This window comes from Passer domesticus, chromosome 2 (assembly GCF_036417665.1).
Source record: "Passer domesticus isolate bPasDom1 chromosome 2, bPasDom1.hap1, whole genome shotgun sequence".
Taxonomy (NCBI): domain Eukaryota; kingdom Metazoa; phylum Chordata; class Aves; order Passeriformes; family Passeridae; genus Passer; species Passer domesticus.
The window spans coordinates 51,240,970-51,265,157 of record NC_087475.1 but is presented as its reverse complement, the minus strand read 5'-3'; the positions used below and the strand labels follow the sequence as shown (position 1 = coordinate 51,265,157).

Sequence of the window (24,188 nt, the reverse complement as noted above, 5' to 3'; positions counted from 1 at the left end):
ACAGTTCTCCACGAACTGCTCCAATGTGGATCACTCTTCCACAAGCTGCAGTCCTTCAGGCACTGTCTGCTCCTACACAGATCCCCCCAGAGGGTCGGAAGTCCTCCAGGAAACCTGGTCCAGCACAGGCTTATCTCTCCATGGGTCCACAGGTCCCTGCTAGGATCCTGCTAGCATGAGCCTCCCATACAGTCACAGCTGCCTTCTTTCAGGCATCCACCTGCTCTGGTGCTGGTCTCCTCCATGGGCAGCAGGTGGATCTCTACATCCCCATGGACCTCCACAGGCTGCAGGGGCAGCTGCTTCACCACGGGTGCACCATGGGCTGCAGGAAAATCCCAGCTCTGGCACCTGGAGCACCTCCTCCCCCCTTCTTCTCCACTGACCTTGGCATCTGCTGGGCTGTTCCTCTCACATATTCTCACCCTATTTTTCTCCAGCTACAAATATATCTGTGCAATATTTTTTTTCCCTTCTTAAATCTTAACAGAGGCATTACCACCATTTCTAATTGGCCCCAGCTTGGGCCAGTGGCACACCCGTCCTGGAGCTATTGATGCTATTGATGTGTTTGACACCTTACTCTGCACTGGTTACTGTACCCATTCTACCCAGTGGTGAAAAATCAAGGGGCCAGAGGATTTTTGTCCCACCAGTTCTAGAGATTAAGGATCATTAGCTCAGACACTGCTATTTAACATTTAAATACTTAACTTATTCAAGAAAAACCCTGAACCTGATATTTAAAAATGTATGTTAGCATACATTTACAAGGTTGATGTGAGACATGAACTTTCAAGGATATCTAAAGCAGATAATATGCTTAGGTTTTGGAAAATGATGACTGAAGTCCTATGATAAGCATCCAAATACCAAATTATATGGAAACTGTTCTTCACAACATAAACCTAATGCAATGGTGGACAACAGCTGCAAAATAACTGAAAAGAAGTAGCCTACATTTGCCACGACATTGCCACCAGTGTCCCACAACTCAGAAAGATAAACGAGTTAAAAAATGGATTAAACAGTTTTACTGGGAAGAGTTCATCAGCTGCTATTAAATATAATGACTCAAGTATAGCAATGGGCTTAAAATCACCTTAAAAATGCTGACTGATCAAAGTTATGTCCAAGGAAGGATCACGCAACACAAACCTTTTCCACCTGCCCTGTTTTCCTCACCTATTGGGGATCCTGCTGGAGTGTGTGGTCAAATGGACCTTTAGCTTTACTCACCGTGGTGCTTATGAGGATTCTAAATAAATCAGCTTGCTACTGCTACCACTTCATTCCACACAACCAGACTGCAATCATAAACTGCATTAATGCACAGTATGTTTCACCACATGCCCACGTAACAAAGTTCAAGTGTCAGCTAAGCTCCTTTGTGGATATTACCACATGATGTCATGTCCTGTACTCAGTCAGATGCCATTTGGATACCAGCATAAAGAACAGGTTGTCAAGCATTTAAAAAACAGCTGCACTTAGATTTAAGAAGAGTAGTGAAACACACAGGTTGATGACCATATTTTAGCCATGATTTTTAGACTAAGGAAACATGACACAGGGGTTAGAATAACATAGTAAAGAGGAAACCAGACATACTGGATGAAAAGCTGTTTTTCGCTGTTTTTCCCTATTAGGGACACAAAGTCCATTTGGACACCATCTAGAGCACCATTTACCTCTCCCCAAACAACAACAAAACCAATACCTGGGTTTTGTAAAAGGCACAGACTTCTTGCTCTTATCAGGGCGCAATGGAAGCAGTTGTTTTTCATCTATTAATTCCTTTCTGACTTAGAGGCTGGTTAGCCCAGATAAACTCTCCTCCATACATTCTTCCCTGACAACTGAACTCAGATAAGGTTCTCCACCGAACATCTGACCAGATTAGTATGTTCTGGGCATTCGTGACAAGAGTTTGGCCTAGCAGAGTCCAACCTTCTGTTTTCTTTCCTTCCCCAAGCTTTATGAGAATGATGAGAAGTTTGTTGACTTCCTCAAGGTCAGACTTGAAATGGTGGGTAGCTGTAAAGTAGATGATTTACTTGGGAGGAGATGCAGTCTGAATTTAAAATCAGACCAAGCCTTTAACTGAAGCTCGACCAAAATGAATACATTTATCTGTATCTCATAGGAAGAGGGCTATTTTGAAAGCTTCAATTTAGCCACTTTTTGCCTAGAGGAAACTGATAAGTGAATTTTAAGAAACATCTCTAGAAATACACAAAGTGCTATAGATAAACAAAATACTGAGAACAAGAAATACATAATGAGAACAGTCTTAGGCACATACTGAAAACTCTGGTGTTGCAACTGCTTCAAAACCTTAATGCTGTTACAGTAATGATGTCCAACAAATAAGAGTATTATTTGTGCTGATCACTGAATGTTAAATGCCATTCTGACCAAGTACCTTCTGGTATTTGCCAGTAACTTTCATTTTTAAGACATACCACTAGCAACAGTCTCTATCAATGCTGAAACATTGAAATTTCATGTTTGGTGCATCACTTACAGGTTACGAAGCTTGTCTCATAAAAATGGGGAATTTATTCATTTCAAGTTCCTTTCTTGGGATACATATTAAGATTACAGAATCACATAATGGGTCAGGTTGGAATGAGCCCAGTGGGTCATCTGGTCCAACCTCCTTTCTCATGCAGTGTCCAGACGGTTCTTGAATTACATTTGCACTTTATTATTATTCCTTAAAAAAACTAAACTAAAAAAAACCCCAAAAACTAAAAAAAACCCTAAAAATTAAAATTATGACAGCAGATGGAACAGCGTTATGTCATGGGCTGGATCTTGAGCTGGATCTCCAGGTTCTATGGACAACTGTAATTGCTGATTCATTACACTGAGAAGAGAAGGTATATTTTGTATGGAGCTCGTTCTTCCTCCAGGTCAATAAGGAAATGGATCAGTCTTTATACTTCTTCAGTCTAAACCTCCAAGTCAACTGCTCAGGGGCTTATCTGTCAGGTTTTATAGAAACAAACAGAAGTCAGGAGGAGAAACCATACCCACTTACAGAGTCTCAGTAACTCAGAGATGAACACATCCCATCTATGGAACACACTGAAGAAGAAAATGTGATGTAGATCCGGTTTCCCTCCTTGAAATGAGTGTATTTGAAACTACATGAAACAAAAGACCTCACTGTTTAGGATGCCTTTGCTTCTGGAAATGTATAGGGATAATCAGCAGGTCGGCAAAATAAATAATGGTACTCTCACATTATTGTTTTTGTTCAGTCATGCCAGGACAATCTTACTGTTTCGTGTGAGATAATGATGCAATAAATCTTAAGAGGTCTCTGCCACTGCATTTTCTTTCTTTTTTTTTTTTTTTAATGACATGCTCCCAAGACTTCTAGCCTACAGATACATCACCCTCATAAAGGCCTTGATCCTTGGGTGGCTGAAAATGTTGATACACTCTATTACCAGCAATAGCACTAGCACAGGTTACACAGAAGTGCTATGAAGGATGAGCCTCAGACACAGCTCTCCATGGTGTCTGAGAACTGCTGCTCTTTTACACGTGCAATCTCTCATACTACGAAAAATAAATTCAAAAACAAAACAAAACAAAAAAAACCAGCAGAAGATTCCATCAGAAAAAACAGAGTGGTAGGGAAATCTCCATATCACTCTAATAAGCACAGACTCTGCTGTCAGGCAGCTCCATTCTTTCATGTCATGTCACTTAGCTGTCTTTTGCTGGAGTCAAAATGCCTTCCTTGTTCAGTCACTTAGCACCTGCAAATTGCAAAAGCAAAGCCCTAACAGCATTTCATCCACATGGCATGACTAAGAGCATGAGCCATGAATTAGGGTAGCACATATCCAAGCATGTGCTGTCACTCTTCCCCTTCATTGCACATTCCTTCTGCTTTGCGACTATTTTGGCACTTGCCTGATTCCTAAGAAAGCCAAAATTTTGCTGGGTTTTTCACGCCCTCCCTCCAAGCTACTTTTATGTCAGATTGTCAGGCTCAACTGGCTCACTAGGCAATCCCACAGTTACTAGCATCAGTTCAGGGATGGCAGCTGAGGAGTTGGGGAAGGAAAGAGGTGGGAAGAACAAAGGATGGGACAACTTCTTCAAATGTCTGACCTAGCCTTTGCTACAACTAATAGTAAGGCTACTACTACAAGGAGCATTGAATCTTGTTAAGGCTGGTAAGCAGTCCTTGCACCCTGCCCAAAATAAGCACAGGTCATAATTAAAAAAAAAAAAAAACACCACAGAAAGCAGACATTTGTGTGTACACAACAGAAGAAGGGAATTGAGAGAAGGCAGCACAGAAGTACAAGCCATCCACACAAGGTGGACAGCACAGCTATTTGTTCCCAGCCAAGCTGCACAAGGCTTTGAGGAACCTGATTTATGGAGGTATCCCTGCCCATGTCAGAGGGCTGGAACTAAATGTTCTTTACGGTCCCTTCTAACCCAAACTGTTAGATACCCGGCCATGCCAGGGACCAGCAGCAGCCTAGCTGCAGCAGCTCAGATCTCAGCAGGGGCAAATTCATCCAGAGATACTCCCTACTAACATGTCAGGCTTCTCCTGATCCCAGAGGTGGCCCATACCATCCTAGGTGCACAAACCGTCATAGTAGGAATACTCATCTAAACACAGATCACAGTGCAAGCTGAACACTGGTTTAAGAGCACTGGAGGAAAAGCAATGCAGGTGCCTTGCGCTACTAAATTCTCCTGCAATAACTCAAGACAAACAAAATGAAAAATCAACATTTTAGATAAAGTTTCAATGTCTTTTTTTTTTCCTCCTTTCATAAAATCAGAAGGCTATAAAGAGCTACAGACAAAACATGAACAACACATGTCCAAGTTCCAGAACACAAGGAGTATCAGGGTTTAGAAATAAGTATTTTTTAAAGATGCCAGTTCTCTGCAGAGTTTTCACATTGTGTCAGAAGAAATAGGGAAGACAAAAAGTAACTATGCTAGTCAATGATTTAAGGGAACACCCAAAACAGCCACTAAGGGAGACAGACTGGTGCAACCCACATCTGGCTTTCACAGCTGCTTGAGAAACGATTCACAAAGGGCTCGGGTCAGCCTGCAGCATGGGCTCAGCACTGGTACCCATCACCACACCGCAGGCAGATTAGCAGATGGGCACAGCAGGGTCTGGTACAGGACAGCAGGAAGCTCCGACAGACAGATTCCAGCACAGAATTTCATAGGGGGAATGGTGAAGGTCGATTATCAAAAATGTAACCTTTTGGTTTTCCACAGAGCATGTTTTTCTCTTAAAGTTCCCACTCAGCAGTTATTCATTACCAGTTTCCTCCTGTTAGAGAAATTACTTGGTTGGCATGGCAACATATTCCCACCATGAATTTCTATCTCTCTGTCTACTTTCAGCTCCTAAGAACTGAGAGCTTCACTGATTCCTCTTCACCCTTTCATGCCATTACTGCCTATACCATACTCCTTCACATGGGCTTTTTATTCAAATTGCATCTGGCACCCATGGGTGTGCACAGTTTTTGTGTTCTCTGGCAATGACATTATGTAGAGGAGCTGCAGTTTAGGAACACACTCAATGCAAATGGCAACTCCTAAACACACCAGAGACATGGTCAAGGCTTGGTAACTGAACTACGTCATCAATGTTTTAGATGGTAAAAGATATTTTCCCTTACTTTAAAAGGAGTAAGGCAAATTCATCTGATGTTATTATGAAATTTTATAACAGAAAGTTAGCTTAACAGAGGATGCACTCCAACTACATTTGCTGATGTAATTCGTACTCACCACTAACTGATGGATAACAACAAATACATTTATCTTTTTAGAGATTATAAGGCTTTAGAGATCCTTTGAGAGAAGGCAAGGAACATATTAAAAAATCAGGGTACATAATCAACAATAAACCCTCTCATACCCACTTCATCCCAGCATTTGATATGAATAAAATTAGACCATAAAGAACATTTAAAGTTCACTACTTCACAAAAACTTTCCTTGTTGTAGATGTACTGCATATTAGCTTAGCAGCAGGGTTTAAACAAAACTAAGAACAAGTATCATGTCAGTAATGTACTACCTAACATGTAATACATTACTCTGCCTGAAAATACAAGGACATTTAATCCAATTGATTTCTTCCAATTATTTTAAAGACTGTTAAAGACTTCTAGAGATTATAGTAGCAGCTTTTATAGATGTAAGGTTCCTGCATGGTACACCCTGGCCCTGAGTCAGTGCCATGAGTAAGTAACACATCTCCTCCAGTTCCTAAAACCCAAGCAGATACTTACCTACTCTGCTGAATGCTTAATATTCAGTATCTTCTAAAAACAAGCCCACAGCATGCGGACCAGATATTTCATACTCTGCATGTGTGATCTGGATTTACTTTATCAGGTTGCATATTACGACAAACATGGTCATTGAAACTGGTTAAGCATTGGGGCAGGATCCCCAGGCAAGTGGTGGAGTCACCATCCCTGGAAATGTTCAGAAAACAGGTAAATGTGGCACCTTGAGAAATGATTTAGTGCACTTGGTGGCATTAGGTCAAAGACTGGATTTGGTCATGGAGGTCTTTCCCAACCTTAATAACTCTATGATACTTTTGAGTACCGTTTTGTTTCTTTTCAGCTTGGAGTTTGCAGACAAACTTGCAACTACCAATTCAACAGAAGCTGCAAGTGTCCCTCCACAAACCATTCAAAGCTACCAAATTTTTAGAGCAGGTAGCTATTTTAATGTTTAGCCTTTAAGAAATACTTGTTCTTTTTTCTGACAACAGTAAGGTCACAATCTACACAGTAAAATTGTTAGGAAACTCAAGGTGACCTCTTTTTAGACTAGAAGTATTTATGGAATTTTAACATAAGAATAAATTAATATTTGAGTGTTCAATACTAACAACTTACATACTTATTTTATGTTAACAGTTGTCTTAAACTGACTCTATCCCATCAATACTACGAATGGTTATTCAGTGAAAGACATAAAGCATATTTCAAGTAATTCAGTCTAAATCCATTTATGAAAACTAACATGTACAGCAACAAAGGAAAGAAACTCAAGCTTCAAAAACCAAACTATAAACTGTTTTCCAAGAACAAACATAAGTAATATTTCACTCGATATTTTTAGCTTATTCCGTAAAATGAATACTATTCAGAAGCCAACCAGACTGTTTTGGCTTCCTTTCTATTTCTCTATTCTATTTTACAAGTTTTCTATAATGAAAATCAATAATGTTTTCTGAGCCATGTTTGCACAGCATGTTTTAGCCTGCAGATCACACAGAACTGTGGATGTTGCAGATCTAACATTTTAATCAGTCTATACCTACATCTTAATTTAGAAAAGAAAAACTCTTAAAGTTGTTTTAGTTTTATATTTTTTTTCCCTAGCTTAGAAGCTTAGAGCACATTTCTGCACTGCCACAACCCCAGAGTTAACAGTGGACAGGAGCATCCAAACTGCTGTTCTGCCATATAAATCATGGACCAGACCAGTACTACTTCCACAGGGGACTTTTATTGTTGACAGCTGTCAACAACCTTACTACATTTTATTGCTTTTTACTCAACAACAGAACAACATATTAGTATAAAAGCCCTAAGTACTCTATTAAACATAAGTAATAGATAGTACCATGAAGTTATCATAGAGCATTGTTCCACAATACCCAGCAGCTGAAGGAAGAAAAATTAAAGTCTTTTGTTTTCAAAAGCATAGCTTCTGCCCTCCCCAGATACCTCATCATACAGACTCCCAAGAAATCCACAATTCTGTCCTACTGTAAGTAAAGGGAAAATAAATCAAGAGTGTCATAGGAAATGCTCTCACTGCCACCGCTGTTTATATCACTACATCTTAAGCTCCTACTGCAGTCTAAGGATGGCAGTAGGCAGGTACAACGCACGGTTCACAGGTCAAAACCTATACCACAGCCTCTGGTTATCAGGAGAATCTCCATGGAGCTCAAAGAGCAGTGAAAACTTGCAATACTAAACATCATCTTCTGCTCATGTGGTCCCCAGCTGCACACTGACATGTACAGGCTGGTGTACCACTGTTGCTTTATGCTTGCTTTTTGCCTGTGCTTTCTGGAGGTACATGACAACAGCTGCCATTGTATGTGTAAAAAGAACCTCTCATCAGGTACACTGTGATCACACATGCATTCTCAAAACATCCCATATGGACAAAACCAAAATAACCACTGTTTGTGTGGAAAAAAGAACAAACGGGGCTGTGGTAATCAGTGGGTGTGATGACCTCTGTGCAATGGAGTTCTAGAGGAGAGTGAAGAAAGAATGGTACTAACAAACACCCAGTCCAAGTCAATCTACACTCCCAACTAGAGGAGAGTAGAAGCTGTCAGGGAACTAAGTGGGATCTCATGGGAGATACCTCTAAAAAAAAACAAACTGCACAGGAGTACTGGAAGGTCTCTAAGGAGATCAAAGTACAACACTAGTATATATAACCACTCAGAAAAGCAAGAAGCATTAGGACACCAGTTTGGGAGACATGAAACACATGAAGGAGCTCCAGTACAAAAAGGCGGGAGGAGCAAGAAAAGGATGACCACACAAATATCACACAGGAACACATGGGTGGTGTTGGGAAAGCCAAAGCCCAGCTGGAGTTCAGACTTGTACAGAATATCAAAGCCAACAAGAACTTCTACCACTACATCAGCAATACAAGGATGAACAAGGAAAATGTGGGTTCATGGCTGAAACAGGGGACAGCTCGCTGACATCCTTGCAGCACCTTCATCTACCATGTGTGAAAGGTCCTAGAAATTGGCAAAAAGCTATCAAAGAAAGCAGAAAATGTCATGGAAGGGCACCTACAATACTGAAAACATAATCAAGCATATCTGTAACCCAACAGGAGAGGCTGATGCTGCTGTCTTCCAAGGACAAACTGATATGACTGCTACGGAATTTCCAGTAACTCCCTCACCGCAATGGCATAAGCTCCACACAGAGCATTACAGAGGAAGATCAAAGTCAGTGTCTCAGAATCAGTATCAATCTCTAGTGTATATCATGAAAGCAGGAAACAAGCTACAAACATCAAGAGAGGCAAAGGAGACAGGGTGCATGTGACATCTGCATGGCTGGTGTTCCTTCCAGGCACCAGGGGAATGGAAGCAATTTGGAGGAGACAGAGCTGAGTGGGCTAATCTAACACAGTCTTTTCCATGAACAAGCTTTGCCTGGGAAGATCACCTGTCCTCCCTCCACTGCATCCTCAGTACCTCTCCTCCTCTCCTTGTTCCTGCCCACCCAATGAGCTGGGTCTTACCATACTTGCTGCTTGGACCCCATCCTTGGGCAATGGGAAGCATGAGCAGTGGCCAGTGCCAGCAGGGGAGGACAAACACCACCTTTGGTTGCTGCTGTTTTTTTCTGCCTGTGGTTCCTATAGTTTCCTGGTATGTTTAAGCGATGAAAGCAAGCAACAACAACATCTGTGAAAGGACATCTGAAAACAGATGCCCCCCTAAATAACAGTTTGTTAAATACTCAACCTCACAATGGAAAACAGGGTGGGGTTGGGGAGAGGAGAGAGTGAGGAGATTGTGAAGGGAATTTAAAAACAAAACAAAAAAACCCAAAACAAACAAATGAAAAAATTAAAGAAAACAGAAACCTTACAGTAATTTATGTAAGGACTCATCTCCACAGGGAGAAATAAGGAAAAAAGCCAATGATGATAAAAAAAATATATACGGCTCTTTCAGTACTTTCCCAGCAGGATACAGAACAAGAGTAAAATATACATCAAAAAGAGTACTTATAAGACAACCTCCAACAGAAAAGAAAAGCTACCAGAACATCAATGAACAAGAGAAAAGTAGAAGTAATCCTTTCTCATAATGAACAGCAAGGATTAAAATAATTTTGGTACTTTCGTAACGTAATTGTCTCATGATGCTGAAGTGTTCATGATATTGAAAATTATTGAGTTATGTTGGCTTATGCTTATTTTTCTTCGGCTAGCCACTATATAATACACTAACAATGCACACTTACACAACACTTCTCACTTCAAGAGTCCTTGAAGAAATAGAGTATAGCAATTACCAAACTGAGAGCCAGGAAGAGAGAAGATTTCACTTTACTGAAGTCAAAACAAAGGGAATGGACAAGAGCCCAGTCACTTCCATCTCATTTCTACTTTGAATATACCAACATGCCCTGGTGAGCAAAATATAGACTGTCATAATGAACTGACTACTCTAATGAGCATTAAAACAAACCAAAAAATTCCATTAAACTCATCTGTGAGTAGAACAAAATGAAACCTAGTGACTAACTTCTCGCTACGCAGCTTAAAGATTTTGTGCGTAACAATTATTTCACAGAGTCATTTCAACGGAAAACATTTTTAATCAAGAGCTCTGGAAACCAGAAATTTGCATGCATCAGCAGGCCTGCACTACCCATGCATATATACAATCATGCATATATACAATCACAAACAGAGGTAAACAAGAGGTAATTCCATTTCTTTTAAGAAAAGTGGGATTACCTAACTCATCTTCATCAGTTTCTTAATATGAACACAGGGGTTATGGACACTTGTAACCTATTGAATTTCCCTTCCACTGCAGCCTGAAATAAACTTCAGATGCCCTACCAGGCAAGTTACCAGACAAGAAGAGTAATTACATTTCATATGCCAATAAAAGTTTCACACATGAAGTCTAAAATGCTCATTGTTGTATCTTAGAATTCCACTGCACTGTGACATGCAACAACACAGACCTGTGATGAGTTTTGAGGCAGAGGTACGACAGGATTTTAGAATACAGTGCTGCATACCAGCTCCCATGACTACAGTGTTAACACCCTTCTGGCACAATGCATAAAAGCAAAAATCTGTACCTCACTGGTTCCTCAATTAGGATTGCAAGCTCAATCACAATTACAGCTAAACTGCCAATATTGGATTCCCCAATGAGAAAGAAATGGAGCACACACAAGTGTCATGGGAACTTGGGATATCAGGGGGAGTCACGTTAATTGTAAATATTTGGATGGTTAAAGTCGTTCTTGTGATTTTTTTTTTTTTAATCATTTTCAATGACTTCTTTAGTGCAGTCACAGAAATGCTGACCTTTCACATCTTGAAAAAAGAATGTATTTTCAACCCAAAATGTAGATTTAGGAATTCACAGTAACCACAGACATACAACTTGTATAATTTTTGTTTTTCTTTGTGCCTAGTTTCTCAGCTGAATAAATCTTCCAGAAGAGTCCCATCATAAGCTCTGGTAGCAGTGCAAGCTGAGAGGTCATAACATCATCAAAAAAGCAGACTGGCTGAAAGGTGAGCTCAGAAAATAGTTGACTGGGGAGAGAAGGCAACCAAACTACAATATTGCAATGAACTTCAGCAATACGCTGCAATCAAAGGGTCAACTTTTCTTCTCTCAAAGGCAACCTTACTCTTTTAATCCATATAAGCACATAAAACATATCCATTTATGTATCTAACATGATATATTCTGTAACTGTGTTTTTGCTATGGAACTGTAACAATATTAGGCTATGTTAGTTTGGGTAACATCCCACATTCTCTAAGAAATTTTCTCCAGTCTTGGCAGACAAAGTATTATCCTCCTCTACCAAATAGTTCTTCATAAAAATCTAAATTTCTTGTAATTGGAACCATCTTCTTGCTGCCCTTCTATTACTGTAGACATAGGAAATCTCTTGGGCATGGCACTGTTGGCTAAACACATGTTGTTTGGAGCAGAGGTCTTCCTCTGCTTCACTCCTTTACACTTGCTGCTGAATTCTTAATAAGCACAGCTACTAATATCTGAAAAACACCATTAAAAGACTGTCTAAACTTCTGATTAATTAAACCTAGATACCCAGGGACCACCCTTTATCAGTACAATGCCTCACACAATTAAGTTTTCACCCACAAGTGAAAATCCCCCTGTTCCTACCATACACAGAGCAAACAATACCAGACAGAATCTAAGGAGCACATTCCCTGCTGTGCTCTGTAACAGTCAACTTAGCTGCCTAGCAAAGGAAAGCAACGGCAGACAGCGGTCAGTAAATTAAGTCTCAGAGGATCTGGGATACTTCACTTAGTGTGAATTTCAGACAGCATCATACATCTTACAACCCCACCCGCACTTTTAGTCTGCAATCTTGGTTAATTTGGCAAAAACCTGCCTGGCAAGTGTGCTGAGCTGGTTAAGCTATCATTTCCTGTTAGTCTTAAATCTATTGCCTATTACATTTTTGAGTCTGATTCCTGGAGAGGAAAAAAAACATTAAAAAAAAGAAACCACACCTACAACCATGACAAAACCCCTTGGCTCCCTACACATGAGCTGACTTCAAAAGGAATAAGAAACATGAAACACTGAAAAGATTCAGTGTTTGGTAATGCAGCACTGCAGAAACATGCCAGAAGTGGGCAGCTGGGGTCCCAGAAGTAGCAAAGATGTAGTTCAAGATACAGGTCACCAGCTGTAACCAAAACCAGCACCCATGATCTTTTTCCCACTCTCCCCATCTCCACATAACAGAGGATATCCATGACTTCACATGCAAGTATGACTTGCAAGACACATATAACCATTCCCTTTCTCCCTCTGGGTAGGTTTTTCTTGGACCAGTGATCAGTTGACCCTACACTCCCGAATGTCATTGAGTCACTGGCAATGGATTGCACAAGTACGCTAAGATAACAGCAAAGATGTAAGAGTTGGCTACCTATTTTCTTCATACAAGCTTCCACTCAACATTACACAATACTCATCAGCTCATGATGCTTGATTTGACTTAATCAATCCAACTGACATAACCCTTCTGGGATGTGACTTGCGCCCTTCTGGGCTGCAAGCATAACCTTCAGCTGTGCTCAGGAAATACAGTGTATCTCTTAGGTACATCTCACAGGGCTTTGCACTGCTCCCTGTAGGTTAAGTCCTTACCGGTTCTGGAGTCAGATCTTGACCTCTTTCTGAAGACTATTCTATATTTATGACACTGCAAAGCAACCAGTGAATTATACCAGCTGTGATTCTAACACCTCATAACTCCCTGAGTGATGCCAATTGCAAGATGAAAAAAACCAAGAGAAAGCAAGAAGGACTTTCTTTGCAGCGGAGATCAATACACCAGCACTGCCCATACACATCCGGTTTCCCCAAATCAATCACGCTAAACATTAAGTAATTCAGAAAACAAGTAATTGAATGAAGCAGAAACTCACAAATGACAATAGCAAATATCAGAAGTGCTCTTTCTTCTACTAATACAAAGAACATACCCAAGCTGAATGAATCACTGCAAAACAGTTCCCCATATAGTCATGGAGTAAGCTTTGTTACTGAGACTATTCTCAACTGAATGTGAATAAGTATTTTTGGAAATCTTAAAAATAAGAGATTTATGTCAGTATTACCCAGGCTGAGGTAAAACATGTTTATGTATATAACAACATAAGGATGGATGGCATTCTTCAGAGACAAGAAGATAAATTTGGCTGGCTATGAAAAGACACAGAACAATATTGGCTTATTAAAGGGTTTTGTCATTTTAATAATTTCTTTTCATAATTCAGTCATGATAAGTGATTCGAATGTAGACAGATCAAGAAGAATTAGGAGGAGACTTCAGAGTAAGATATATAATCCTCCAGTGATGATTTGAGAGAACAAAATGTAGGCAAAGGAACAGATGAGACTGCAGATCTGGAAACAAAAAGACTGATGATAATTAGCAGTTCATCATTCTCTGTATTTGAAGATTGATTGTGGGATCTAAGTCCCACATTTGTATCTCCTTTTAACAACAGCTTACGGCACAACTCAGCAAATACTTGAAAAAGTGCAACTGAACACTAAGTTGCACACATTTACCAATTTTTAGAAACTGGGCCACATTCTGCAATAACTAGCAGGATTTTCAAACTCCACACTGAAGCCAGTCAACACTATTCACCCTAACTTCTTAACAGTAGCCACCACCTAATAAATTCTCCACCCAGTCTCTATTACCAATATATTAATCCAGCTTCCACACATTTTCACAATAAAAAGTATTACTTCCAGGATAGTTTTTGGCACAAACAAAGATTGAAGATTTTTTTTTCCTGCTGAAGTACCCCACCTTCAGCCTCATCTGTACAGACCACCTTCTTCTTCTTCTTCTTCATGTCCTTTTTGGAAGCTGGTAACTGAGAAAGATTTTACTGCAGCCCAAAAGATCTAAAGTTGTAGGTCATTGGAGGATATTAAATGATAAGCAAATTCATATTTCTAAAGTAATTCTCTCAATTTATTAGCAATGCTAGCTCCTGTTCCACAGTAGGGGAGATAATAATGAAGCCTTGTTAAAGGGCGATGCGATATCTTTCATGTAGTGTCTTTTTTTCATTTGTGATAAAGTCATTAAAGCAGCACTGTGTCTTCCTGAAGCGTCAAACAATAGACTGCATTAAATCTCCTGTGCAAAATTAAGGACAGTAGCTCACTGGAAAAATAAGCATGTGTTCTTGCTAACGCTGATGGCCTTCTAAAAAGCATTAAACTACTCTAAATTAGTGACAATATAACAATGCAGAACTTTTTAAACTTTTTCCAAAGCAAAGAGAAAATCAATTTTCCTTGTAAATACCTCTGTGTTCCAAATCTGACTCGTAACCTCTATCTCATAAGGCATGTCTTTCTTACAGACTGCCTAAATCCTATTCTCCCACAATGATCTAACTTCAACTCAGTGTCTTAAATTTGGGTTGGTAAAGGTTTGTCTTCACTACACCAACACACGCTGCAGCTCCAGAGCCCTGTCCTGCTCACCTCTTCTACAGTCACAGGCTCCAAGTATCTAGCACATGGGGCATAGCTGAAATGTCAGCTCCAATTTTCTTTCAGACTCAGACTCCCAGCTAGAGACTGGGCTGCTTTGCAGCTGGGAGCACCTCACAGTTTCATTCTCCCACGGCTACCCTAAAATCTCAGCTGGACTACACTTTCTTTGTTTATTCCTTCTGCAGTGTTGCATTTTAAACTCACCTTCACTTGCTCTAGATAAGTAACGCTTGTGCATTGTAAGGGCTGAGACTACTTTTTAAGAAAACTACTTAAACTTTTCAGTGGTATCAGACCAGGTTTGCACAGAGCACCCAAATACAGCAAAAGACACAGAGGAATTAATGAAACAAAACAAAACACGTAATACAAAAGTTTAAGAGCTTGGGGCTCATGCACAAATGGTAGAGAAGAACCTTACATTATACTTAACCTCTTTTGCAAAACACTGAAGTCTCCAAATTAAAACAAAAAGTAAGGGAATATAATGGATTGACTGCCTAACTTGCTATCCAAATACAGGAAGAACTGCTAGTATCTTCTCTGTCCTGGTTCTCACCTACATCATGCATGACTTCTACTACCACCATACACAGTCAAGAGACAACCTGGTGAAGATCAAGTTGCCCAGAGCAGTACAGGGAAGATGAATTTCCTATTAATGAAATGCACATGTCCACATGGTGCATTTTCACCGCAACTGTATGTCACAAAAATTAAGTGAAAAAGTAACTCAAGGTTAAAGGCTGGTGCTGCTTCTATAAAAACTTTTTTTTTCTCCAATTGTACTTTCATTTTGGTGCTGTAGGTGGGAATGTCCCTTCTATCTGAGTTTTTTTTACTTCCATGTTGTCCAGGTATTGGAAAGATCATTTTTCACTTTACCAATAATTCTAAGCTGGTTATTTTCTACTTCTTTAGTATAGAGGTCAGTCAAGGGGAGAACCAGCTGGGTGTGCAACACAGTCCTGCACTCATAAATGGCCAGACAACACCCAAACTCCCTTAGCAAGGTCTTGTGTGTGGAGCCCATCTTGGAGGCCATGAATCACAAGGTAGAGTTATCCAAGGCACAACTACAGAAAAAACACATTTTCTGTATGACATATTCATGTGTCTTGCAGAAAAGCATTCAATATTTCTACAAGAAACAGGCATATATCCTTAAAAAATCTTTTAAATTAAGAAGATGTTTATTTGAAATATGGGCTCAGACTTAAACAGGAGACAACTGAAAGTGCTCCTGTAGAATTTCTAAGACAATAGCACCCTAAAGCTTCATGGATAAAGCATGAAAATCTGTGTTGAACCCAGTGTTCTCTGGTCTGATAGATCAATGCTCATTATCCTGGTCAAGGTGCTCCAGACGCTGTTGGTTTCACTCCTCCACAACTGGTATTTCCTTCATGATTCTCCAGCCACAGATGAAACTTTTTCTACATAACCCTTAACCCACGTCCCACTTTTGCCCTTGCAGACGTAGAGCAAATCTAGAACCAACAGCTGACACCAAGCCAGCTAAAACCACCAAGAACAGCAAAAAACCCAAATGTCTTCCTCTGGGTTTTGTAAGAGTTTGCCTGGTGTTCAGCTCCTAAGTGATGAAGGTCTGGCCATTAAGCTCAGAAGACTCAAAATGCCATTTTAGTTTCCAAAGTTTCAAGTAGAAGTCACACATATGCTGTGATGGAGGTGCAACTCTAGGGACTTTGGGCACTGTAACAACAGACACAGACACAACAATTTCAAACTCCCACTACTTGGATCACACTTCAATTCCCACTCCATGCTTCCCAGTTATGATATTCATCTTCCCAAATAGCTCCACATGCTGGTTTTGATAACCACATCCTTCAAACACTTGTCCCTGTTATGCATACCAACATCTACATATCCAAAGCAGTCTCCAAAGTACATGCCAAACATCTGTTTCAACCAGCTCTCTTTAGAGTTAAAGCTGTTTGCTGGAAAATTGCCATCCTAATGGCCAGCTCCTCTGTTAGTGAACTGGCAAATTCATTTTGTATTTATTGATTGTTCCCTAATGAAGAATCATAAAGGTGCCAGAGACTCTTGACCAGACACTACTTAATTAGTACTAAAGTGCATAAAATTCCAAATCAAATGAGCTCTTTGTCCAATGGCTCAGTCACTGGGGGGAAAAGTGACATCATTTTCTGCTTATACAGAAGTCCATAAAATTTTATTAAAAAACTCTAAGGAAATTAAAAAATTATATAGATTATTAATTTCCTTCCAGTTCCTAAGACACCAAGTAGGTCTTCCAGAAACAACTCATGCTTTGCTAAAGAAGTACTCTTCATAAAGGACCCAGCAATATGTAGCATGCACAGAATTTATTTCATACTGAACAAAGGCATATGGTAATGGAACCTTTGTCTTCTGAACACTATATAGAAACTTCTCTGTTACATAAAAAGACATAATGCAAAGCATCCAGAAGGTATTAAAAATGAATGGATCTGTCTTTTCATCATTGCAGCTCACGCAACAGTTCAATTTTTACATTCCAACAAACTACATTGTATTGGAGTAATTTGTGAGGGTACTTCCTCTTAAGAAGGCAGAGGTGAGCAAGAACTCAATTAAATGCCAACCTTTTTCTTCCTCTCGAACTTAAAGCCTCAAAAACACCCTGAATAACTGGTATTTCCTTGCAAGTATTTCAAAATTAAGTAATCCTGAAAGTTAATTCCCTCTTTTCCATATCATTCAAATTCTCAATTAAATAACTGAGAAAATAGCAGAAAGGGAAAAAGCCAAGTAGAATTAGACAAAAGCTCATCCCTACAAGGCAACAGCATTGCTGCTTCTAATAGGCTGCTTGTTGAAGGAATCTCTCTTCAGATTAGTAAAATTGCTTGGATTCTTTGGAATAACATATCATGCACACAAGAAAACAAAGTTTCATTATAACAAAAAATCCATTAAAACAGATATCCTTGCTGTAATCTACAATCATTGATACCACATACACAAGAAAATACCCTCTCATCTTCCTAAAAGCTATCACTCCAACACCAAGTTCGGCATAAAATATCAAAACCAATTCATGATCTATACCAGATCCAGCAGCTGATGTGACACCAGCTTTAGTCCTCTTATCTTGATAAAAGAGTGCATTTCACCAGAGAGAGAGCAGGTTGCCACAAACAGAAAATAGAGTAGGAGGAGCATAAAGGATGAAACAATTGCAGTAAGGCAAATATCCCAAGAAGGTAGAAGAGCAAAGACACATACATACATCTATGGACTTCCCAGACATATGGTTTCCTTTACCAAAATCTACTCCTTTTTCCTTTTTTTAAATTAAACTACACCTTTTTTCAGTAGGTGTAAAATTACACCAACAGCATCTCAGCTATCCCAGATGATTTCAGTAAGTCTTCTGCAGAGTTTTGCTCTGTGCTCCCAGCAGATAAGACTAGATGCTCAGCAGTACAAGTCCCAAGAAAATATGCTCCAGAACAGTGGAAATAAAGAAAAACATAGAAAAGAAAATGGGAGGGACAGCTAACCACAGAGAAACTGGGGAAGGGTTACCAGAGTGAGGTCACACAAACCTCTGCTTACCCCTTGCTCAGATTCCAGCAGCTCTGTTTTGACTCTGACTGCCGGCATCCCATCAAGCATTAACATTCTGTTCTCAAAGGCGCTGATGTCCTAAGGCAAAAAAGGACAAGGTTAATAAAAAATTATGAAAAAACCACTTATTTCAATTCACTGGTTTAAATTCTACAATACTGCAGAAGTATGTTTCGTTCAGCGGAAATGAAGTTAACGAGGAGGATGTAATAGTAATTTCAAGGAGTAGCTGCCAAGTTACTACTTCTGCTAAAACAGTAAATCATACTTTCAGTTATTCTTAAATGAGAACTAAGTCTTTGTAAGCAACAAGGAAAAATCATCTCCAATTACTATTTTGTAATTTGAAATTAATTACACAGGTACACGCATATTAAGTCCTTGCTTTAGAACTGAAAAGGAAAGCAGTGGTGTCAAAGAGTTTGAAGGTTTTGGCAGTATGCTTAGGTATAGTTGATTTCAGTCAAAACACTTGTACTTCTGGTAGAGGAAGCTTATATGGAGAGAAGTTGCAATGAAGGCCCGTATCCATACACATTATAAATCAATACACAATTGCTCACATTTCTTATCGTCTTCTAATGTTATCAGAATTTGCTAATGAAAATCTCCACACACCTCTGAGACAAAAAAATAGTCTCTGAAAGAGATAAAAAAGCAAGTTAAAAACAGGCACTGTCCATGTAGTTATGGACACTATATGTGAGAGCTTCAATCTGAAGGAGGATTTGCAGAACTGTGGTTCTCTGAATCAACATTCCTGCTGTTACTAGAGCAGTTTATGAGGACATACAAAGCAATCCTCTTGTGTCTTCAATTCAAACAGTACCTCAACCTGAATCAATTTTCTACTCCAGCCAAGGCTCAAGGCTGATTTTTGAAAGCAAGGGTCTTCAGCTGTCACTTAGTCTGGACAACACGGAGAGAATAAAAACCATTTTATCCTTCAAGCTAGAATGTGAGTTTACAAATCCAGACACCTTGGTCAGGGCTACAGAAATGTGGAGACATCACACCCATTTTTCAAATAATGTAACTGGAGCACACTTCACTTACAAGTGACTCATTCACAGGCAGTTATTAATCTGCAGCCCTGTCTGGAAGACTCTAGACTGGAAACTCACCTCTGCTCTGGTACCTTGTAGTCCTCTAACTGTATGAGAATGGAAAAAAAAAAAAACATTTTCCCTGTGTTTCTAAGGCAGCAGATTCATTCATCACTCTGTGGTGCCATTATTCATAAGGAATGCATTCATACCCCTGTTTCTTATCGTGGCTGCTTCAGTGGAAGTTTAAGGAAAATGCTCTATCGGAATGGAGCTTCCAAAGTACTTTTAAAAAAACTTAAATTACTTTAAACATTTTATGTTTTCCAATCAATACACCTCATCCCAGGACCTCCACTTTCCAGGATATAAATACTGCAGAAACTGTTTATTTTTTGTATACTCCTTTACTGTAATTTAAAGAACATGTAGAAAAGGGAAACTGATATGCCCAACATGCTGCCAAAAGCAGAGCAAATGACCTGCTTAAAATCGCTGTCACCCCCACTTTAAGTCCTGTGTATTTCAGCACCCAGAGCTGTGGTCCTTACTTACAACAAGACTGGAAGAACCTGGATGGTAAAGCAGATAAGCAAGTGTAATCTCTATTTCTTTCTTTTAAAAGTAGACTTAAATCATTCACAAAAAGCTCTAAATGCTTAGAGTTATAAAATTTCAGATTGAAGAAGTAATTTTCAACAGAATACCTCTGCATTCAAACATGTGAGAATGGAAACCAGTCAAGCTATTGAGATGTCTCACTCCATGCTATGCTACTGCTGTGCATCTACTGTACTTTTAAAGGTTGACACAACAGGAAGGGGAAGAAAAACAAGTTTCTCCTATGTTTGCTGAGCAAATTATTTTGTGCACCTTGATCTTTATTCAGTGTTTGAGGCATGAGGTGGAAAAAAAATGCAGGAAAGAAGGGTTTCTGATGCCACAAAGAAGCTGGATGAAATTGTGCCTGGCTTTACATCTTTCTCCCCAGCAAGGGCCCTGCACTGTTTACTTATTAGCAGCAGATCTCAGGTGTCACTGAGCCCCATCAGTTTGGATGTGGTTTGAGGTGGATAAAGAGCAGAAGCCAGCATGGCATTCCTGGCTCCCCCAGTGCCTATTTTGCAAGTTGAGAGGTCCCTCTGCTTTCTTGATTTATAGGCAGCACAGTTGAATTTTACCGCAAGATCAGGAATACACCATCATCAAACATCCCTTAGGCTGTTTAGCTCATAGACAAAGAAGGATGAGCTGATGCTGCATCGTGTCCCTGAGGAAGTTTTACCCGCCTGAGCAAAGGGACGAGGCTGGCTTACACAGGAGGCACAGGCAGAAGGAGGGGGGAAGACAAAGTGCCACGGAGGAAAGGCAGGTTTAATGAACTGTTAGAATCTGATTAGAGGCTAATGTCCCTTTTAGTGCTTTGTACCAATTTACAGCTGATATACTTGAACCATTTTTTCCCCACTGGCTGTGATAAACTCATTAGTTTTAAAAATGCAAGCTAAACAGAGCCTTTGAAGTTTAAAACTGATAAATCATGAAAACCTGACTAGTTCATGTACCATTTAACACATTTACATTTAACTAAATTTTCACTGTGTTCACTTCTCCTTTTGTTCTCCAAAAATCTTATTTCTTAAAAGCAGCCTTTCGAGTGCTGGTCTGAAGAGCAAATACTCCGGCTGCGAACAGCTCTGCCTTTCGGGTAATTTATAATTCACAGGAGCAATAATCACAGGAGAAAATTATTTCCAAACTATTTGATCTCTTCTGTATTTATAACTTGAAGTACGTTGTGTGACACATCCTCAGAGGCCACTGCTGAGTAGATCCAGTCTGTGTATGATCACAGGGACAACAAATTCAGCCCAAAGGCACCCAGAGAGCTGATCTTTGCAAATGGTACTCTCCTGTCATAACCATTGCTTATACCATAGTATGTTCAAAGCCATACAGCAAACCAGGTATAATTGTTGAGGTTTGCACAGAGTGGGCTGTCACCTAAGGCAAAGGGGCGTGAGTACTCCCACGGAGGCTGGAGATATGAATTGAGCTCTTCCAGGAGCCTTCAAGGTCAGGCAAGCAGATGGAGCATCCACACCAGAGTGAGGCCAGGCTGCTCCAGTGCCCACATTAACTGATGACACCCACGAGACCTGCCAGCAGAGACAGGTGATGTGATGGATTGAGTCAATGCATTATTCACGCAACCCCATTTTCTTCGTTAAATGTGGTAGCTAACTTCCTGCCCCCAAAATTGCTCAGGTGAAGGGTACCTTAATTTGTGTGACAGTCCTTCCTTTTCCAGTCTCCCACCTCAACCCTCCTGATGGACCCCTTTACTACCTTCGTAAAATGCACAGCAGATGTAGGTCCTAAACAGGGCAGACAATCAAGCCAAACACTGCACGACCTTACCAAAACAACTGTTCCCTTGGATGAGTAACTCATCCTAAAAGAGAGAACGCTCTCATTCTCAGTGTCATCCGCTGGAACCTGCCACTAATCACTTCTGGACATTTATTCCCTTGAAATACTAATTAAAAACACAAATCATACCCAGGTCTGTATGGGCAACTGCTACTAGAGCAGTTGTTGCACAAGACAGATAAGCTTTCAAGCTCTTCTGAGAAGCTGTGGCAGTCCCTTAATAACCGGACTCTTCCACTCCTAAAAAGCCTGCATTTTCAGCACAGCACCTCTACAGCCATCACCGGCATTTTCTTCATGAGGATGGCTTTCCATTGCAACTTTTAATCAAATTACCTTTCGCTACTTCAGAGGAAGAAAAAACTCCCCAAATCTTATCTCATCCTGATACAAATGCCCTCAGCACCCTGTAGTGTTTATTTAATTATGAATTACACTATTATGACATTTGTCATTCACAAGAAGTGCTAAGGTTTTGTAGGCAAGTCTTTCACTCTGCCAAGCCATACATTTTGAGAATCACTCTGTAAACTTTTAACAACCAGAGAGGATCTGATGCCACAACTGACCTCCTGTTTTGAGACAAAGGCACCCCTAAACCCCCTTTATAATTTCTTCTATGCATAAGATGACAGAAACCAGATATTTATATTTATTCATCAAAGCAAGAGTCAGCATAATAGACCAAGACAAAAAATGTGAAGTGATCCACTCGAGGTAAAGTGGAACCTTTTAATAGTATGACTAGGTAAGTTTTTCTAATTGTGAAATTGGTTTTTTCTCTTAGTTTCAAGAGATAATAGAACGGTGAAGGATTACCATCTCTTATCAAATATAACAATCCTCATAAGGAGAGGAAGCCAAGGAAACCTGTCAACTAACTTAGTTTTCTGAAGACCTTTATACACCATACAATGAGATCTGTTATTCACTTAAATGCGCTTCTCTCTAGGATGAAACACACCAGTTAAAGAAAGTACATTCATGTGGCTAGAAGAGAATAACTTAACTGGGAGTACTGCCAGGGAACTAGAGGTAACAGCCCATGTCTTGCCATAAGATCTTCATCATATGTAATTATATCCACAGCTCTGTGAAATGTTCATAATGAAAGCAGAGATTCTGGTAGTTCTGTATTTTACTCCAAACTTGAATTTTCAGTCAAATTCACCAGAAATCTACAGTTTGCCTTTACTGATGCTTCAAGGCAAGCCAATTTGTGCGAAAAAGGTTAAGTAAAGCCCTAGACTTCTTACTGTTTTCATATGAAACTGGGTGGGGTTGATTCTAGTTCATTTCAATTCAAAATTAATTTTCTTTGCTGAGAAGGGACACAGACTGCAAGGCATCCAGTGAACAGGGAGGCATTGCAGCTCTAAGCTGTTCAGGAAGCCTTCTGAGTGTGATCTCTTATTACAACTGTGCCTGCCAGGTAGAGCTCAGACCTCAACAGTGGCTGTGACTTGATGCTGTCAGTGCCTGAGGCACATGCAAGGGCTGGCCTTCAGCACATGCTCCCAAGCTCAGATCCTTGCTAGGAATACCAGACCATGTGCAGCTTTATCCCACTCATACCAGTACAAAGATGTGCACATGCAAAACAAGTTTCTCAAATTCCTAGTCCATTGCCTAGATCTCTTGAAGAAAATATACTAATTTTGAAAACACCAGACTTCTAAAATTATGAAGTACTCAAATCCCTAAGGATGTAGCTATGTTGTAATTTGCAACATATTTTTACAGATGTCTCCAGGAAAAGACTTCATGTCAACACAATATATATAATAATATAATAAAAAAAATAAGTGAAGATAACGGAGATCTCAAATTTTGCTGCTACAATCTTTTTTATTAGCTTGGGTTTAGGTTAGTTTTTGAGACTATAAATAGAGCTGAAGAGACGTGAGCAGCTTCCAGGTGACAGAGGATCATCAAGTGCATTGGCAACTATAAGCCAATCTGCTATTTCTCAAACTCAGCAGGCAACCCTGTGAGCTTTGATGGCTTAAAATCCCTTTACATCAGCTCTGCTGTCCCGCCAGTTTTAGTGCTCCTGCAAAGAATTATGTATCCTTCCTGTGGTAAAGAATTCCAATACAACAGGTTACAACTAACAGTACTTAAACCAAAGCCTCACACTTAACTTTTATCAACATTAATGGCTTCACTGTTTACCTTCTAATACAACATGCACAGAATATTTGATTTTTGTGAATATCAAAACCAAA

General features: G+C 39.8%; 1 protein-coding gene across 13 annotated transcripts in view; it reads right to left on the bottom strand.

Moving 5' to 3' along the window:
* The window catches only part of KLF12 (KLF transcription factor 12), a 264,047-nt gene that overhangs the window by 157,034 nt on the left and 82,825 nt on the right, over window positions 1–24,188 (bottom strand). For 12 of the 13 annotated variants that reach the window (XM_064408576.1, XM_064408583.1, XM_064408582.1 and 9 more), the window contains one exon: window positions 18,470–18,559. In XM_064408576.1, coding sequence (XP_064264646.1) covers window positions 18,470–18,559 — 90 coding nt within the window. Of the gene's footprint in view, window positions 1–18,469; window positions 18,560–19,044; window positions 19,064–24,188 lie in introns of those variants that run through there. The other variant, XM_064408580.1, reaches the window with a different exon arrangement.